We start from the raw sequence: 21,037 nt of genomic DNA on the forward strand, positions 1-21,037 counted from the left end.
GAAATCTCCTCTGCCAAAGAAATTAGTCCATTGCTTTTTAATTTAGCCTCAGGAAAATTCTTAGGTCAAGGGCAGAAGGCAGCCACATTCTTTCCCACAACAGCACAAGAATGGCCTCTAGTTCAGCTGCTGTTAAAGTCCTTGCTTCCCTCTAAAGTCTCTTGAGCTGGGCCTCCACAGTCCACATAGCTCTCAGGACTGTGTCCCAGGCTCCTAGTAGGATGGTCCATTAAGCCCTGTTTATAGTATCCAACCACTTTACTAGTCTAAAACCCCAAAGTCTTCCATTTTCATCCAAAAACCACATGGCCAGGTATGTCACAGCAACAGCCCGCTCCCTGATTCCAACTTCTGTCTTAGTAACTTTCTGTTACTGTAACAAAGCCCAGGACCAAGGCACTTTACAAAAGGAAGTGTTCAACTGGGTTTGTGCTTCCAAAGGGTCAGTCAGGCACCATGATGGCAAAGCAAAGTCATGGCAGCAGGAATAGCTGAGAGCCCACATCTTGATCTGAAAGCCTCAAAGCTGATTCCCAGTGACATACCTCTTCCAGGAAGGCCACACCTCCTAATCCTCCCCAAACAGCCACCAGTATATACTAGAGCCCAAGTATTCAAAGATTTGTCTGTGGGGCCCATTTGCATTCAAACCGCTACATGTACTTAACAGAGTATGTACAACATTTTTAAAATGTCTTTCAAGGAAGATAGATATAGTATCGTGTTCATGGGAACTAAACTATTTATAATAATACTTACAAATTTATCTACAAATTATTGTTAGTATTAGTCTTACTCTCATATAATTTCAACAGAATTGATTTTAATTTTCACTTTTTGAAACATTTCAGTAAGGACTCTAAAATACTTAGAATGGTTTTAAAAGGAAATAAAGAGGTGACAGAAGTGAAAACAAGTGATTCATATTAATAAGATTGATAAAGATTACTAGTAGGTTGATAATTAAAATAATATTGTATCATTGCAAGAATATTTTAAGTAGATGAAGATGAATAATAATAGTAATAGAAAAATCCAGAGGCATTTTAGGGAAGATCTGTAAATCAGTAGAGAAAAGACTGATGCCCCAATCATGCATAAGAATAATAGGCTTTCCCTATTGGGGCAAATGAAGCTAATCCTCAGAATCCATCATCACATATAAAAGCTAACTGCAGATGGATTGTGTTCTTTTTTATCCAAGCATCACGGCTAGTAACTTTAGTCTTCATTAAAACATATTTCATATACTTAGAAAGATGAACACATCGTAATATGCCATGATAGTTGTATATAGGTACTATGAAAATCATCTCAAATTTGTAAAAGTACATATTGTATTTTTCACAGCATAATATTTACCAACAGTGTTCATATTTTACCAGTGGTTCATTCACATATATGATGATTATGTTTAACCTATTATGTATCACATACTGTCAGAACTATCTAAGTAAACCTGAAAAGAAATTACTGGCAGATTTTACTAAATTAAATAACTTAAACTTTGGCTACCCAAACCCATCAACAACATTGAAAGATATTTGATGCATAGGAAAATGCTTTCATAATTTATTATCCAAAAAACAACTTTAAAAGAGGACCCTATAGTTGTCTAGAACTTGTATAAATTGATACTAAAAAGATAATCATCTCAATAAGAAATGGACAACCTAGCTCGAATAACTAGCAAATACATATAAAATAGTTAAACTAATAACCAGAGAAACGCAAATTAAAGCAATGATGTTCTGTTCCACACCCACCAGATGGCTAGCTTCCAGAAATTGGACAGTGTCAATACTGACCAAGGGCATGAAGGAACCAATTGAAAAAATAGATGATGCCTTTCCTTTGTGGGGGGATTTGGTAATGGCTGATAAAATTTAAAATGTATATTTGAGGTCCTATTTATAGGTATGTATGCTAAAGAAAGGTTTAAATGTTCACACCTGCTACCTTATTCACGTTTCCTGACACACTGATGGAAGAGTGAAAAATTTAGAAACAATATAATCATTGGGGAAATGGATCAAATAACTGTAAGTAGCGTACCATGGATAACATAGTAATACAGAATGAAATAAATAGGTGTGTTAGAGCTGTGTGTATCCAGCTTTAGACCTAACAGATATGGTTGAGCAAACAGCAAGTGGCAGGATGGTGATGTTTTCTAGGCCCTAGAAAATCAAAGTAATTTTCCTGATTCTGGGAAGCTGTTTTATTTGGTCTCATTCTCTCACAGGTATCAGTAGATTTTTCTAAAGGCTGTATGATGAGTGATTTTATCACTTTTGACAGCTGATGGAGTGTGTGGTTGTCTATGCTTGTACTTTAGTTTTTTTGTTTTTCAATTTAAATAAACACTGATGAATACTATACAGATAAACATCTTTTGTGTCCCTAGTATTTTAAAAATGTAAACAGCTAACTTTAAAAAGTGCTATTATAAACATCTACTGTGTGTGTAGGCATTAATATCAAAATAAAGACTTTTACATAAAGATATATTTATATTATGTAAAAGACAAAGTAAAATACAAAACAGTATATAGAGAATAAAGATTCAATATTTACAGTAATAAATGGCTGTATACAATATCTATGAGAGAGTTAGATTAAAAAGTATTAAATAAAATTGAAGTGTGGTTTGTCTTTGAATACAATTTTTCTTTTCTAAACCTACAATTTTCCTATGTAGTGTGTGTGTGTGTGTGTGTGTGTGTGTGTGTGTGTGTGTGTGTGTATTAACTATATGAAAGAGCTATACTCACTTTAGAAAATTATGTAAGTTCTTTAAAAACACCTATAACTTTAGAAAAGTAAAATTAATTCAGCAAATGTGTATTTGTTCCCTACTTGCAATGCTGCAATGTAATTGTGGCACTGGGCGCCCCAGAATTAGTATCTGACTCCAGTAATTTAAAGACATAGTGCCCAATAGACTGCTCTCTTTTCAGGTGTGTACCCCAGTTCAGAAGTCTTAAGGTGCCTCACTTCTGACCTTATGGGCTATAGTTCCAGGATTTTCCTACATCTGGTGTAGTAGTTTACTAAAATGACTCATAGAACTCAGAAAAATGTAGTAGTTGGGATTACAAATAAAAAACATTTATTAAGATATCCCAAATGAAGAGACAAACTCATAGGTCTGGAAGCATCCTGACCAAGAATGTCTATCCTCTGTGCATATGGAGGCAGTCTGTCGTTCTCTGAGCATCTTCATGGGCTCCAGTGAGCTCAGTGTCTAGACTTGTCTTGGGTTTTATTTCTGAGGTGTAAGTTTCCAAACTGTTGATCATGTCTTTATCTCTGTCTCCACCTCTCTTTGCTCCCATCCTTCCTTCTGGTGACCAAACACCACCCTGAGTTATTTCCTTAGTGTACACTCAAGTGTAACTAATGGATTTCCTCTTCCTCCCAGGAGTTGGAGACAAAGGCCAAATTCACTGTATGTGGAACAGTAGTATAATAGAAAAGATAAGTATTGTGAGTGAGGAAACAAATTTCCAGCATGAATGGATATACAAAGATTTTAGCAAAGGTTAAGAATCAAAATTAGCAGATAACAAAAATGATCACTAAAGCAACTAGACGACTTAGGCCTGGAGAAACTATATTTTTATTAAAAATAACTACTTGAAATCAATGAGAATCAGTTTCTAGAATTTACTTCTATGTGCCTGACTTGTGAAAATTACTTGTCCAGTTTAGGTCTAAATAAAATATGTGTGAGAATTGGTTAGTAGAATTAAATAAGCTATTATGAGTTGACTGTTAATCACATAAAGACTCTCAAAAGTAATTGATTTTTAAAATCAGAACAGAGATTGGAATACATAGTTATAATGGGAGAAGATTAATATCTATACAAGAGAAATAGTATAAATTTAAGTATGTACAATGTATTGAGGATTTTTTTAATCTCTTAATTTGACAAAAATATTTTAGTTTCATCTAAATAGTAAATATCCTAGTCTTACCTGTTTGCCATGGTCCCCTATTGGACACTGTTCATCAGCTTGGCGTCTGTTACCTGCAGTGCAGATAAACCCCTGTGAAAGAAATGAATGCTAGAATCCATGCACAGGCTTCGAGGCGTCCAGAAAGCCCCTCAAATGCTTCTGCTTTGACATCCCAATGGTCTCTTTATTTTCCTGATACCTCAGCTTTGCAATTTAAAAATATTGTTTATAAACACCACAGAGCACTTTCTAGATTCCACTTACCAGGAAAAGTCTGTCTGAAGTATTCTCAAACTTGAATGTGCATAAAAATCACCTGGAAGTCAGGGAAAATGCAAGTCTAGTTCAGGAGGTCAAGAGAAAATGCTACTCTGCATTTCCATAAGCTTTCAGATGACACTGGGATTGTTGGAAACCACAGTAAGACAAATAAGGATCAGATCTAGAATTGGAAGTGACTTCTACATTAAAAATGTATTACTGAAAAAAGTAACTTTTAAACTTCAAATTATCCTTTCACTGGTTTTCCTTATAGCCAACCATTTTATAGTTGTTTCTTTTTTATTTTTATTATTTTTGCAGAATATGTATAATCTGTCCAAATATTTTTATATAAGCAATGTTCAACTGTTTAAATTCTCCAGTAATTTCTCACCAGCAGTGATAATTTACTTTAAGAAAGATGAGTACAAATCAATATTCCGTTTACCCAGTATTAAGATTCTTTGCGTTACCATTAAAATACTCTATTCATTCCTAGCATATTCCTTTGCTCATCTGTTTCTTTTGCTCAAACTCAGATAAATCCAGGCATGCAGCAAAGAAGAATATGGAGCCAGCTGGTCACCTGATTTTAATGAGGAAATCTACATGGCTTTTATAAAACAATCCCTTGTTCCTCGCTCCAGAACTCAAGCTTACTGTTTTATCTTAACTTAGTTGTCTTGCTATATGCATCTAGTTAGGAAATTTATCAGAATTTTTCAATAGTTCTAATTAAGTTTAATATAGCATCTTTAGCATATATTTGATATTTGCATTTTGGGCAAATACTGTAGTGGAATAAAGTGCAGGTATAGAATAAGATGATTAATGTCACATTTCTGGTCATTTAAAAGGAGAATTTCCTGGGGAGGATGCTTATATTTTTTTTTAAGATTCATGTTGAAAGAAAGTGATTTGACTACTAATCAGTATTTCAATTCTTCTTTTATAGGAATTAAGTCAGATGCTCTCAGAAACACCACCAGTTTGGAAGGGATCATCAAAGCTCTTTAGAAATCTTAAAGAAAGAGGTAAGCTAACCTTAGTGTCTATGTATTTTAATATTGACATGGATTTAAAATTACATATATATATGCATCTCACCAAATGCAAATATTTCTGGGTAACTAATATAATTTGGTATAGTGTGATTAAGGACTATGTTGTCATTATATACATACACAATTATATATACTTTAGGACCTCTTTAGCATTATCATTTTCAACCATACTGAAAACCATTTTAAATTTGCTCATAGGAAATACTTTTCAAAAATATTAGATCTTCAAATGTTAGTTTTTATCATTCCATTTTGCATCTAAGGAATAATAGTTACTTCTCCAGTTCATGAATATACAAGACTAGCCTGTGCTACATGATGCCTTGATTAAAAGAAAAAAAAAAAGCAAAGGTATCTTGGGTTTAATTGCAGTTTCCTTTTGTAATATTTTCCCAGTTGTTCACATGTAATATGAATGAAAGAGACACTTTTATTGTGGATATTTTTTAAAACTAGGGTTGAAATACTAGACTCAGGTATATTAAAACACTCCTTGGATATTTGGGCATGGTGGTCCACTTCACTAATCTCAGCTTCTCGGGAGCTGAAGAAGGAGAGTTTTGAGTTTACAGCCAAAATAGACTACATAAGCAAATACATCTCAAAAACAAAATATTCTTAGAATATTGTCTTCACATTTTAGAGTGAGATGATAGCACTGAGAATGTTCAAAACTTAAAAAGAATAGGTAAGGATAATAAATTTTAATTTTTTTGCCTTCATATATCTCATGGGAAAATAAATAAATCAGATATAATTTGAAAAATGCATGGAAGAAAGAAATCTTTTTACCTAAGAAAAGGTTAGCCTGGAAGACCTAACCCTCTATTGTTATATGCATTTTTTTATGTTTTCTTTCTGCCTTTGTTTATTTTTCAGGAGAGAGTATTCATTTAGCACTGTTAGTAAAAGTTTCTACAGTGATGGAAGTGTCCAAATTTCTTTTCTAATTTGTATAGAAACCATTGGCCAGTTATGATTACTGAGGTCTTCAAAGGTTGCTGCTGTAATGGAAGAATGAAATCTTATTTGGATTAGTCTAAATTTAAATACTACACCTGCTCATTAATTACCTATGGGATATTTTGTATCTGTCTCATATTCTTGATATTAGCAAGATCATTAAACCGTAGTCTTATAAGAATTTAGAACCAGCTTGCTAGGTGGTTGACAAATATTGAACTACTTGATTTATGTGTCGTGTGTGTGTGTGTGTGTGTGTGTGTGTGTGTGTGTGTGTGTGTGTGTGTATACAGAGATTAAGTGGTAGGAAATTTTTAAAGCTAAATCTTTAAAGCTACTAAATATTAATTTAAAAATCTTTTTAGCTATAACTCGGTAAAAAAAATTTAAGCAACTTCTTATAAAAGCAGTATGTAACACTTAGAAAAAACATGCAGTATATCAAGAAATAATAATTTAACACTGTCATGTTTTTAAGGAAGTTCTTAAAATTTTTTAATTGAATTTTCAAAACCTACTTGTCCTTTCTTCTCCCTTCCTCTCCACTACTCAGACAAGGTCTCTTTAAATAGCCCAGAGCTGTCCTTGAACTTACAATCCTCCTGCTTACCTCCTGATTGCTATAATTTACTTGACATCTTCTGTATCCTTTACTTTAAAAGACTGTACCATTACTATATAGTAGCATTTGACATTATGTTATTGTTTGTCCTACTTTTAGCCTTAAGTAAATCGAAGGGTTAGTCTTCTAATTTTCTTCTGTTTTCTGTTTATAGTTAGGAAGCATTGGGAGTCTGTAGTCAGCTTCAGCAGAATTTTCTTTTTTCCTTGACCATTATCTTTAAATTATATCACTTTCTTCTCTCTTCCTGTGTGTATATTAATCCAACTCAGTAACCAGGTAGCCCTACAGAAAAATGCCTGCCATGACTCTGCAGTCAGTTAGTCCTCCTGTTAATTAATCTTTTCATAAGAGAAATCTTGAATTAGTCATCATTAATTTTATGGTATTTTAAAGTTCTTTATATCAACTATAATACTTTGTCATCTCCTGAGCAAATTAGACAGTAAGAGGACTCTTGAATAGTTATGTTTTTATAGCCATTGACTATTTCAGAATCTCTCTCCCAGAACGTTCATGGCAGTCATCCAGAACTATCTGTCTCTAGGTCACCGTCTTCTAGTATAACAGAAAAGAATGCTTTCCCAGTCTCATGGGTAGTTCCCTTCATGTCCCTGACAAACTGCCTGAGTGACTCCTAATCTCTTCGTCCTGTAACAGAGTTAATGGAGCCTCAAAGAACATCAGATAAGTGGAGATTTAAAGTCCACAATCTATTTAAGGGTGCTTTTTTTTTTTTAAATACTTTTTACCGAACATCAGATTGACTGCAATCTAGGTAAATATTGTAGATTTATTTCTGAACTTAATTTTTTCACTCTTTTCTCGGTCAATTAAGCTATAACGCTAGCTTTAACAGTAGAAAGGAGTGGCCTTGAAGTGAAAACTGTGGTAACAGAATGTGTATTTATTTACTTCATATACATTCTTGGTAAAACTTACAGTTATGGGATACAGAGAACTCTCAATGCAGAAAACATGAAGTGAGGGCCACTGAACTAAAAATCCTTAGAGTCAATTAAGGATAAAAACTGTTATAAAAGTAGCAAATGATCATTTGACAGCAAAACACTGGTAAGTGTAAGGTTTTATTTTTGAATGTTACACATCAAATTTCTAAGCAAGTAAATATAAATGTTTTATTCAAGTGTTGCTAAAAAGTGGCTATGTTTTCTGACCTTTTTATGTTTCACATAGTAACAACAAGTAACAAGTTTCAAAGTTAAACTATAAATAAACATTAATGTGTTGCTTTTGTTGCCAGTATATTTATCATGAATGGATGTTTTGTAGGAATTTTTATAGTGGCATGTGGAAAAATTTAAATAAAATGAATTTTGCTACATTTGCAATGATTTATAATATTGTAGTCCCATTTAAAACAATATTTAGCATATACTTTAAAACTATTCATAGTTTTTATTATATACAATATTTTACTTTTATGTTTGTGAAATGTAAGTTAATATTTTATAAAGCATAATTGATACTGTTTTCTTCTAGGTGTGATTTCTTATACCGAATATCTTTTTCTTTTATGTATTTTAACAAGTAAGTAAACTCATTAAATTTATTTCTAGATGTATTTTTCCTTATGATCTTAAAAATATACCTTAGCATACTATTGGAAATTACCTGTGTATGTCAGCTGTTGTACAAATTCATATCTAGATATCACAGGAAAATGTCAAGTATAACACTGTCAGTGTCAAAAACCTCTACATTTTGGCTTGTGACAAAAATAAAATGTTCTTCAATTAGAAATATATTACTCTGTGGGTGATAAGCTACATGAGACCCTAAAGATCAGAACTTACAATAATTTATAAAGTTTCTATTATATGCATTTAAACCAGGTTTCTGCAAGTCTAATGTGAAAGAGTAGTAAGTCTTGAGTCTCCTAACTGCTGGTGAGTGTGTCCAGATGCCCATCATCCGTCTGCTGCAGTGGTTTACTCTAGCACACATGTAGCAGTGTGTATGGAAGGTTGGCTAGAGCTTTGGGTTCAGGTTCTTCTCATCCAGTGGAGGAAACTGTGCTCTACTCGCTGTGCTTCAGCCACCTGGCCTTTCCATTCCTTGGACTCCCTCCCAGGGGCAGCCCTGCACTCAGAGCCAGTGCTTCTCTCAAGAGCTCCCTGAGAGGAGGAGCGTTCGGGTTTCCTTTTGAAACACAAGAGTCCTTGCTTGGCCCCACTCTTCAGATAGCTCTCTGGCCCTTCTCTTTAATCCCTGCACCATGCTTTATTTTCTTCATAGAACTCAGGTTGCTTGAAGCTATTGGTTTATGTGGTCAGTCTCGTGATGGCTATGAAAGGTCAAAAGAAAATTGTTTCTTGGACTTTGGAGGGCCTGGAATTATACATTAAAACATTTTATAAAAGCTTCTGATTTTTGAAGCTTTTGAAAATTTAGCCCCAGATCTGTACTCTCATGATCACATTTGTTCCACAGGTGGTTTTAGATAATTTTTTTCTGAAGAATTTGAACTGGTGCATTTTCTGCCACTTCAAGTAGTTAAAAATACCGAAAAAACACTCAAATGCAGTGACCTCATACTTCCTTTTTAACAAATAGGCAGAATTTGGATATTTGTTTTTAGAGGGACAGATATCAAATATTTCCTTTAATGCTATGCAATAAGTAACAGTCAAGTACTTTGAGATCTTATTTTCAGTTCTGTTACTAAGTCTGCAATACATGAGTCAGAAATATGTATCCTTTAGTATAACTTTGATTGTATTTAATTCATTGTAACATAATGCTTTTCATTTGTTGTTTATTTTCTGCAGTGTATGTATCTGTTGAATGCATGGATTTTATGCTTTTAAATACATTTTTTCCATTTTATGAAAACTTTCTGGTTTTTTTTTTTTATTTTGTGGCAGAACCTCATGCAGGTTTTAGAATAGCTTTCAACATGTTTGACACTGATGGAAATGAGATGGTGGATAAAAAAGAATTTTTGGTGGTATGTACATGATATACTGCATTTTCTAATACTTAAATATTGCTTACTTATATGTTATGTTTTTTGTGTTATTAGGACCATTAATTACTGTAATGTGATGTTTCACCTGAATCTAATAAGCAAGTATATACTTCAAGTAATGTTTACATTATGGAAGTATAAGTTATATTGGGTTTTTAAAGTTGAATATAGTTGGAAGTTTGGAATTTGTCAGATATCTTCTAAGTGATGGATAATAGGCTGTCCTGAGATTATGTTTGTCCAGCTAATACTCAGTTTCTGTCACATTGTCATAGCTCTTTACCATAGGAACCTTTCTTTTTGTCAGTTTGAACTCACTTTTCCCTTTCCTTTTCTCTTCATTCGCTGTTACCTCAGACTTTAGGTGTGTGAACCCACTTCCCTGCTCCCTTCCTTTTCTGTGACCAAGAGCTTTGGCCTCTGGTCTTCCTCTTCTGCTTACTCATTTTCCCATTGGCCCTTCCAAATTTTTTTTTCTTTTACTTCTGTATCCAACATCTGTTTCTGTGGCAAAATGCTTCCTCTGGTTGTCTTTTTTTTTCTTCTTCTGAAAATGTGTGTGATAGAGGGGTCTTTGTAGACATCACGGCCAGCAGAGTAATGATTTGCATGAGGCAAGAAGGAAGTCCAGTTCAACATGACTCAGTAGCTAGTGTTGATTCAAACTTCTAGAATCTCATGCAGGGCAGTTTATTTTAGGCATATTTAATCACAGCACAATTTGGGGCAAGTTTCCTGATGATAATTAACTCAATCTCCTATACACAATAAAGCTTAAGTCATGACTACATCAAAACTCTTTGTAAGTTACATGTAACCTCTTCCATAAAGATGGGTTCTATAGATTGACCACATGTGACTTCTTAAGGGTCTTAGGGAGGATCTCGTGTGGCTTGACCATACAGACAGCACAAGAATCACCAGGCAGTTAACCACATCCATGCCCTGCTTTCTGGTGGAAAACAGGTTTTTTTTAAACATTAAAACATCTCTTCCTTTGGAGAGAGACCACCCTGTGTGTTTACCATTCTTAGTTTCCTTAGTGCTCATCTGTGAGCACGAGGACCTCATGGCCTCTACAGTAAAGGAAGCAGGATCAGAATTTAAAGAATGAATAATACTGTTTATAGCAGTATTATTTATTTAGAAATAGTAGGCAAGGTGCTAGGTAATTTTTTGTGATTTTTATTTTGTGTAGCACTCTATAAGGCAAGGGATTTTCCTTATTTTTCAAGTACAGAAACTGAGCCTTGGACAATTTATCTGAGGAATGGTATCAGCAGTATACTCTCCACAGTGTACACTTAGCACAAGAACTTTACAGGTGATCTTGTCCTTTGTTCATATGTCAACAAATTAGAGCAGGGAGAGCTGAGTAGCCTGAAAGAACATTAATGTGAGACCGAAGCTGGACTCTGCCTTGTCCTTGGGGACTGCTTCCATGTTCTTTACAGCCCAGCAGTTCTTCTGTCTGTGCCTCAGACTCAGATCTCATGCCTTTTTGTCATGAGCTGGAGCCAGGGAAATGGTAACATCAGAGACATGTAATTCAGCTGCGAGTTGCCAGTACCAAAGAATGTATTCTTTTCTTGTGAAAAATGCTTCAGTCAGAAAATATACCTAGAGTAGTTTAAATGTTGGTGAAACTACGTTGCTTATTTTTAGGATGTATTTAGCATAGAGTAATGTTTAGGTACCTCAAAATTCTGATGGAATTCAATTCCTGATTCATTTCCTTATAGCTTCAGGAGATATTCAGGAAAAAAAATGAAAAGAGAGAAACTAAAGGAGATGAAGAGAAGCGTGCATTGCTGGTAAGACATGCCTTATGGTAGTTTCAGATGGGTTTTCCAGGTGACAATTACTTTGTACATGTTGAAATAGTATAACATCTAAAATTGAACCTTTTCCTTTGTTGAAAATATTCCAAAGGTTTAATGTAGAAAAATTCTTCAGTATCTTATACATCAATATCAATATTTATGTTAAATATTGATATTAAATATCTGTACCCACAGTCATATTCATTAAGTCATTTTCATCCATACCATTGTTATTTGTGAGATTTGAAGGGTATATATCGTATAATAGATTAATAAGATCATTATGCATGTAAAAATTTAAAGGTGAATATGCAAAGGTTTAATTATGTGAGTGAATTTAATGATAATGTAACATAATGAATGGTAAATATAAGGGATTACTAATAATAATGTGGACTTTCTGCATCTCTTAGAAGTAGTATAGATTCCTCTGGGTTGCATATTAGTGCTTTGTTCTGAAGTTAGAATTGACAGTGTTTTATCCTTTCAGTCTTCATTTTATTTTTCCAAATATTTCAGTCTTGATTAACAGGCCAGTTTACATAATAAAAATAACAGACTGGCCCTAACCCTTTACTATCAACTGCAAGACTAGTGCTTTTCGTGCATTTTGTCATTTAATCTATCCAACAACCTTCCTGTTGTACATAATTATGGGTGATGAAACTAACCATTATAAAGTTTAAATATCTTATCCAAAGCTAAAATATTGTTCGATGGCAAAGTCACAGTTTGAATCTGTGGTGGCCAGTTCTGAATTCCATACTTTTACCCATCTTCAGTTAATCATTTGCTAATTAAAAACCAGAAAATGCTATATTTTTGTTGACATATAACAGATATTTGGCTAGAAGTATGGTTCTGGTCATTAGCATTTTTTTAAAAATACATTAGATAGCAAAGGGAGAGGGGAAATGGAAAACTGCCACACAGCACACAGTGGGGAATCAGCATCAACACAAAAGCCAAGATAAAGGAATTTTAAGACACATTTAAAGCAAGTATTTCATAATAGTGATATAAATCACATTAACTTGGATTAATAGGCAAAGTCTAGGTAAATTATGAAACCTATATTAGATCATCTTATCCTAGATGATCTCTTATTTCTGTATGTTAGTGATACATTCCCTAGCAAACATATTGGGAAAGAAATGTAGTTTTAAAGTTTAAATGTAGTTTTAAACAAGTAAAAATAACACATAAGTTGTATAGAACTTTATATATTTATATATATATATATATATATATATATATATATATGATTTCATTTCAGTATTTAATCTCAAAGGCGCCTCAGAGATGTTGACCTTAATCTAAATAGCACTGTTTAAAGCTCGCTACTTAATTTAGTCATCAGATGTTCCTGAAGTCGTTTACCTCTCACTGATAGCCCCATTCAGCAGCATAGTGCTCTATAAATCCTCACCACTGTATTGGATAGTGACAGTCCTTGGTTTCAGTACATTAGTCATATTTTAAATAATACAAATCTGAATTGATTTTATACTATTTTATCTATAGAGCATCAAGTAAAATACAAAATTCATACAAAGTTGATACAAATGATAGTAAACATGTACATGTATTCTAAACATTAGGTTGAGATTGAAACAACTAAAATTTATCTTATAGTAAAAAATAAAAAAAATCCCCAAAAGAAAGTAAAGCAGGCTCCTGCGCCAAGTTTGGAGAGTTTGAATATTGCCTCTATAAAGCATTACCTGTGTGATCTTCAGCAAGATTCTTAACCTCTCTTCTCAGTATTTTTAGTTTTACAATTGAAATGGTAGAATAATGTGGTCACCATCTGTAATTTTATGAGGATTAAATAAGCTAAAATGCTTAGCTATTTACCAGTAGAAGATATAATGATAAAAATAAACATTAAAAATGTTAGCTAATAGATTTGATAGCAACCTCATGGTTTCTTTAGCCTAAAAATTAGCATATCCAAATTAAAATTATAAAATACTTCCATGTCAATAAAACGCGTAAATGAACATTGTGTTCTGAAGTCTGTGCTAAGACCACACAGAATTCTACTCCCATGTAGTCTTCACCGTATTTCTGCCGGTAAGTATTAATGCTGCTTCCCAGGTGAGCAGAGTCTTGTCATACAGTGATAGTAGCGACTAGAGTTCCAGAGCAGGCCTCTCATACCACTGTCACCAGCATGCTGCTGAATCTACCATTCCCATCTTAGGAAAGATCCCGGAACCTCTCCACAGCATCCATGCTAAGAGGAACATGTTTGCTCACAGCAGTAGTTCTTTCGCATACAATGAACATGGCTGAAATGAGCACAAATTCATTTGATGTTTACTTACATTAGATTTTCAAAACTTTGCTACTCATCTTTAACATTTATCTCACTTGTGTGTGTGTGCTTTATAGAGAATGTAGCATAATGATTTGCCCTTCCTAATTGATTATTTTTGTCGTCTTTTTCTTTTTTTCTTTTGCTGTACTTGGGTTCATTCTGAAATGTGACACTTCATTTGGCCCTTTGTGCTGTATGTCAGCGTCTTCAACTTTATGGATACCATTCTCCTACTAATAGTGTATGTACAACACTTTAAATGTTCCTTATGTATATAGCCCTCACCTGTTATAATAGATAATGTTATTTCTTCAGATAAAGCTATATCTGCTATTTAAACTATTTTGGAATTTGTTAATACAGTAAGATGCAACCAACTCAAAATTTCTTTTCTTGATTTATGAGACAAAAATATAGAAAATAGTTGTATATCTTTATTAGTTATATATCTGTAAGTTAAAATAAATGTGAGTGAGTAAGTACCGCCAGAAATTTTGGTAGAGTAATTGAAATTTTATATTTTTCAGCAATATATGAAGCATTATACAAAAATAATAGAGCAGATAGGCTCTCTTCCTGAAGAACACAGGTATTTTAAAAACTAAATTCAGACTTCAGTCAATGCCAATAAAAGCATGTTAATGAATAGACTTTTTAATTTTCGGTTTTCATCTTTTTCTGAAACTCTTGTTTCCTGCCTACTTTCTCTGGCCTATTAAAAAGATGTATAAGATGCTACTCGCTACATTACTACACAAAGATGATTATGAGTTTTGTTCTTTTGTTGTGAAAATTTGTATAAGTGCTCTTCTTAATTGTGACTTTTCTGTTCTCTTGAGAATAAACTTATTGGTTAGCCCAGCACGTAAGAACTTGCTTAGAATAGACCTGACCTTTTCCTATAAACATATGCAGTTCATTTACTTTTCCCAGGTATCCTTCAAGTCTGTAAAGGATTCCTCAAAGTATAGAAATTCTACCTGAGAAGTCCTTAAATTCAGGGACAAGTGTTTAAGGTGTCATGTACAATTCTAAACGTGGGCATATGACCTTCTGTACTATTTAATTAGCTACTCTAAACTGTAGAATTACTTAGTTTGGATTTGAACACATACTAGAGGCAGTTTCAGCATCAAGTAAGCACAGGGTATCCTGCCTAATCATAAGGAACAACAGGGAATAATTGCAGAGCAAGACAAATCTATGGGGCTCACTTATCTGATTGTTTAAATTTGTCTAAGAAATGGAAACATTTTCTATAAAATGTACAGCTGCTTCCCAATAAGAGAAATTTTTCGTTAATTTTAGGAGTATTTCCCAGATAATCATTTAAAATTTTGTAAGAACTTAAAGAATGAAAATCTTATATTGGAATATCCTATGTACTTTTAAACATATTGTTAATAGTATTTATGACATTATGGTTTATTATCCATGTCATTGTTTGAGCCACTTTTTAACCATGGCAGTTTCAATGGTTCCTTTAATTTCATAAGTAGTTACCATATAGTTCAAACTGTACAGACTTTACAGTCTCAGGGGTTAAGAGATTATCAATAGCCAGAGTTAAACAGTGTATATTTTATTTATATTATCCTTGATGAGCAAAACATATTTTTTTTTGAGCTGAGAATCGAACCCAGGGCCTTGCACTTGCTAGGCAAGCGATCTGCCGCTGAGCTAAATCCCCACCCTAGCAAAACATATTATCTTTATTATTTTATTGGTTAGCACATTTTTCATTTTCTTTTATTGAAGACAGCTTCTGTCCTCATGTGAAATGCATGTGAATGTGATGTAACTTCATGATCTTCTGATCTACACACCAAATGGATGGCATAATTTAACTCTCTTAAGAACTGGTTTGATTTTATGAAGTTTTCCTGTAGTAGAAAATTTCTTATCAGTTAGTAATGATTTTCCTGAAGTGGCTTCAGCAAGGAGGTGGTCTGGACATGGAGACAGACACTCGTGCCGCTCGGGTAGCCAGCTCCAAGATAAGATCTTCTGCAGTCGGTTCTGCTGTGTCTCTCCCTGCTGCAGTGAAGACTGAGGCTCTTCCCTGTGTCTAAGAGTAGAGCAGTTACTTCAGCAACTGCTCTAAGTAGCCCGAATTCTCTTTAATTTTCTCATGTAGTCCAGTCTCGGTTGTTTTTCCACCGTGAAGAAAACAGTACAAAAGGAAAGTCAAAAGAATGAGTAATTCAAATAACTCTAAGATCAAGAATGTTTGACTTCAGCATCCCCCATACAGATTTTTTTGGAATTTTGTTAACTACCGTAATTATATTACTATCAGAAAATATGTCAATTTTTAATACCATTTCTCTGGTATTTCATCATATGTTGAATTGTGTTTTATGGGCTAAATGTTGATATTCATAAATGATCTTTATTTTAAAAGAATGTCTCTTTGGTTTATGATGCAGAGTTGTGATATATATGTACATATATTTTAAAATATATATTTTGAAATATATATTACTATGCATGTTAATTGTATGTTTTCAGTTTTCTCTGTCATTACTGGCAGTTTTGCCTGCTTGATCTGTCAATTGGTATATTAAACTAAATGTTACATTTATAGATTTATTGTCTATTCAAAATGTTCTTCGTTTTTATTTTATCTATTCTGAGACATTATTACATGTGTAAAAATATAGATTAATTATGTCTTAGCCAAATCTCCAGTTGGTGTTATACTAGATTTCTGAGTATATTTGCCTTACACAACCTCTAGTTTAGTTATTAAGTATATACTGCCTTTTTAATTCATATTTTAGGTTTTTTAATCATCATTTTCTGTAATGATGATAAAGCTTTTTCTGATTTTAAAAATGTATTTTAATTCAAACTTAATACAAAATAAAATGAACAATTATAAAATAGCTCAAGAAATACAATGTTACTATGCTCCAGAATCCTCTTTATACTCTTTCCAGTCATATTCTTCCCTGTCCACCAAATGATCATTGCAACCATGGTTTATAGATAGATCTTTGCTTTTCTACCTGTGCATTCTGAAAACTAGTTTGCTTTAGTTTACTCATTGCACATTATATAAATGGAATCCTTGTAGGTAGTTCCAGCTCAATCCTCTTTATTGCTGCAAGCATAGCTTTATTAGTTCTGTCAAGAGAACGTGGTGGTTCATGGAGAAAGTAGCTAGTTCAACTTGTAACATGGACTGTCTTGCTGGGCAGTTCCAGCATGTGAGTATGCAGCAGAAGTGCTCCATGAATTCTTCCTGTATTGCCACACCAGATACTGAAAATCTGAACTCAAAGGTTGCAGCAAGTGCATTCTTAAGTGGAGTCTTCTTTTCTCCAGCTGTGAGTGTGTGGCACTGAAGAATGTGGTGACTTTGGTCTTTGATGGCACGGTCTCTTCTCATTGTACAAAGTTACCAGAACTTTCACTCATTGCTTTTGTACTATCAGTACAAGTACAAATACAAAACCAAAGGCATATATCATTTGTAAAAATCTGTAAGATGTGTCTATGTTAGATTTTGTCTGGCCTTTTCATTTATTCTCAGTGAACAAGCTGGTGCTAATTACTGTTCTCTCATCAACAGTAGCCTGTTATACCTTTTTAACTTTGCTTTTCTCATTAACTGGGAAGTTTTTAATGGTATATTTTGTGAATTACACTGATCTATCTTCTCCTGGCTGATAGCCTGTGCCTTTTAATTAAAAAATTCAATTGATTTACATTAGTATGATTACTTTCTGATGTGGAGTTTAGTTATTTTTCTCTGTAAATCATTCTTTTTTCCTTGCTTTACCTTGCCTTCTCTAGATTAACTGAAATTTACTTTTTATTTAAGTTTAGAAGATATTTAATATATTTCTGTGTTTGCCTTCTGAGATTTTGATGAGTATACCTAAACTAATAAAGTCTTAGGCAGTGTCTTTGTGCTCTTCCTTAATTATAAATGCTTAGATGCTTAACCATCTTTGATATCTCTCAGCATAGTTAATTGGAATTCTTGTATAGTGTCTGCATTATTCTTTTTTCTGATATCTCAAATTAGATATTTTAAATACATACCATCAGTATCTATGATAATTTTACTGTGTAGCTTGGACTGCCTTTGTGCTCTTGATTCTTCAGCCTCAGCCTCTCAAGTGCTGGGATTACAGGCTTGTGCCACCACTCCTGGCCACTGATGTTCATTTAGAATTAACTGCATATTTACCTTTGTTTACTCAATTTCTGTTTGGAGCTAAGATGGCTCCATTTATAAAGTACCTGCATTCTGAGTTCTTATGCCCAGAGTCCACATCAAGGCCAAGTAGGTGGGACATGTATGTAACCCCTGAACGAAGGAATGTGGGACAAGAATAGATGGGTCCCTGAAGCTCATGGCCAGCCATTCTAAAAAACTGATGAACTCCAGGGACAGTATCTTGTCTCAGAAAATAAGGTGAGGAGTAAAGGAGGAAGATAACTATTGTTGACCTCTGCCCTATGCAGACATACATTAGTACATGTATATTTCTATGTGCCCACCAGTCCACATGATTAATTTAATCTCACCCCTTTCTTAACTTTGTAGTCTAATAGTCATAAAACGTGTCCTCGAGCAAGTCCCTTTGTAAATTAAAAAAATAAAATGATGATTTAGCAATATAGCTCAATGGTAACTCTACCATTGAGCTTTAGAATGTCTAAGGCCCTGAGTTCAATGCACATCACAACCAAAAGGAAAAACAATCAAAACCTCACTTTTAACATATGTTTCTTACATGTGATGATAAAATTTATACACTGGTTTTTGAATTCTATAATTGCAATTAAAAAGGTCAACTCTGAATGTAATTATTTTTCTTTTGTAGGTAACCTGGGTCTCCTCCCAGCCCTGCTTTCCTCCCACTTCTTATTGAATGTAGATCTTTTTTTCATATAATACATCCTGATTTCAGTTTCCCCTCCCTCTACTTCTCCCAGTACCTCCCTACCTCTCCTCATTTCCAGACTCACACCCCTTCTCTCTCATTAGAAAACATACAGGCTTTAAGGAATAATTGTAAAACATAATAAAATAAGATAAAACTAACACATCAGAATTGGACAAGAGAAACCAACAGAAGGATGTGTTAGTTTTGATAAGATCCTCTCTAGAGTGGTGTGTTCCAAGTCTATCACTCTCTCCATAATTTCTGCTGTGGGTCCCTGTGTTAGCTCCCATCTCCTGCAGGAGGCAGCTTCTCTGAGGATGGCAGAGCAAAGCACTGATCTCAATGAGTACAGCAGGTCATTTGAAGTCTTCTCAGTCTTTGTTTTCTGTAGTCTTGCTGCAGTGAGCCTCTGCCCTCCTTTTTTCTGTGGGGAGATTTGTTGAGCTTCAAAAAGAGGAAATTATTTTCTCCCTTTTATTATTGAGAGTTCACTGTCTTTGCCGGAATGGTATTTCCCATCTTTCTCTGTTACTCCTTTCTGGAGCCTTCATGGACACTTATTTTGTCTTACATGTTTGTTAGCTTCTCTCTGAGTTTCACAGACCTGGAGAAAACTAGTTCAACACAACATTAAATTACAGTTCCATGATTACTGGCGTACTTTTGTTGTCATTTGCTTGCTTGCTTGACACAAGTACCACAAACTCTAAAGATAGTTTTGTTTTTGTTTGTGGGTTTAAGCATGTAAAGTATCTGTTTAGTTGTGGATGACTTTCGGGAGTCATTATTCTGCTCATCACAGTAAAGGTCACTACCTCTGAGTCTTTCTTCTGAACTTCCTTTGACCTTTGACACTGCTGTTTCCTCCTTCTCTGCACTCCTTTCTTCCTTTCACAGGTATCAGTGACAAGAGATTAGAGAATCACTTGAATAGGACCCTGCTTTGACCGAAAAAAGAAAACAACTTAGAAATTCTCGAATCTGCAAAGTTTAAGAAGTTCCATTAATACCTAGCCTCTGAGTTTTGACCAAAATATATAGATCGAGATAGATAAAGATATAGATATCAGTCAGACTTAGGAGGTAGAACATTTTGCCTGTTCCATCTTTTTTTGAAGTTCTTTTGAATAGTCCATGTATTCTTTTCTCTCTTTTAATGAAAGTTCACAGTTAATGTGTTCCACTGGTAAAGGGCTAAAAGCTGAGATAACACAGTGAGATGTCTTCAAGAAGTCTTTACATGCTGCCTTCTGTTTATACACCCAAGCATCGGTGCTATCAGCCTCATTACTATCTTAGTGCCTGGCTACAGTTGTACAAAAATATCATTCTTTAACCTGTACACCTGTATCCTGATATTGAATTTTCTGTATATGTCTTCCTTTTAAATTCTACTCTGAGCTTCTTATTTACTTGAAAATAAGGGCTTTATTACAAAGCCCTACTTATATTTTTTTTCTGCTATTAAATCTTCCTACCAGTTTTGCATGTTACAAAAGTTCACTCTTAATTGTATCATTAAAGTTACTCATTAAAAATTAAATACTAGCTTAAAACCAGACATATATGGGCATCAGTGAGGATGCCCAGCAGGAGGTGATCTAGCAATCTAGCAACTATCTTTTAATTGCAATAATAATAGCTGTGAGAATATTGGATCTTCCCTCAGAAGCATTATATTTTAAAAGATGCTATAAGATAAAACAGAGAATATAGACAATCACAGAATTCTGGAAATTCATATTCTAGCATGATTTCAACTCTGGAGCTAAGTGAAGACTGAGAGAAAAGCTTTGAGGAGGGCTATATGTTGTCCTATTTTTTAAATTATTGCTGCCTTTTAAGCCACCACCACTACCAGTGTTGGTTAGGTCACAAGGGCCGTACCTAGAGGGAATTCTGTTCCATCAGGCTCCAGCTCTTTCAGAGTTACAAGGGAACTTAACGAAATCTTGGTCCCTCTAGAAACTCAAGATTCAAAGGTTAAGGTAGAATTCTGCTCTTCAGAGAGGCTGAATAGCAAGTAGCTCACCTCCTCTCCTTGCTCATGTCCTCCAAAAAGCCCTCATGATTCGCTTTGCCCCTCCTTAAAAACCCTTCTCCCCCTGGCTCCTCCCTAC

General features: G+C 34.1%; 1 protein-coding gene across 3 annotated transcripts in view; it reads left to right on the forward strand.

Moving 5' to 3' along the window:
• The window catches only part of Micu3 (mitochondrial calcium uptake family member 3), an 83,213-nt gene that overhangs the window by 43,540 nt on the left and 18,636 nt on the right, over nt 1-21,037 (forward strand). Inside the window, exons 4-8 of one of the 3 annotated variants that reach the window (XM_036209334.1) lie at nt 5,182-5,260; nt 8,379-8,426; nt 9,764-9,846; nt 11,610-11,681; nt 14,216-14,254. In XM_036209334.1, coding sequence (XP_036065227.1) covers nt 5,182-5,260; nt 8,379-8,426; nt 9,764-9,846; nt 11,610-11,681; nt 14,216-14,254 — 321 coding nt within the window. The remainder of the gene's footprint in view (nt 1-5,181; nt 5,261-8,378; nt 8,427-9,763; nt 9,847-11,609; nt 11,682-14,215; nt 14,255-21,037) is intronic. The other 2 variants (XM_036209335.1, XM_036209336.1) reach the window with 2 other exon arrangements.

The sequence above is a fragment of the Onychomys torridus genome, chromosome 17 (genome assembly GCF_903995425.1).
Source record: "Onychomys torridus chromosome 17, mOncTor1.1, whole genome shotgun sequence".
In the NCBI taxonomy this organism is placed as follows: Eukaryota; Metazoa; Chordata; class Mammalia; order Rodentia; family Cricetidae; genus Onychomys; species Onychomys torridus.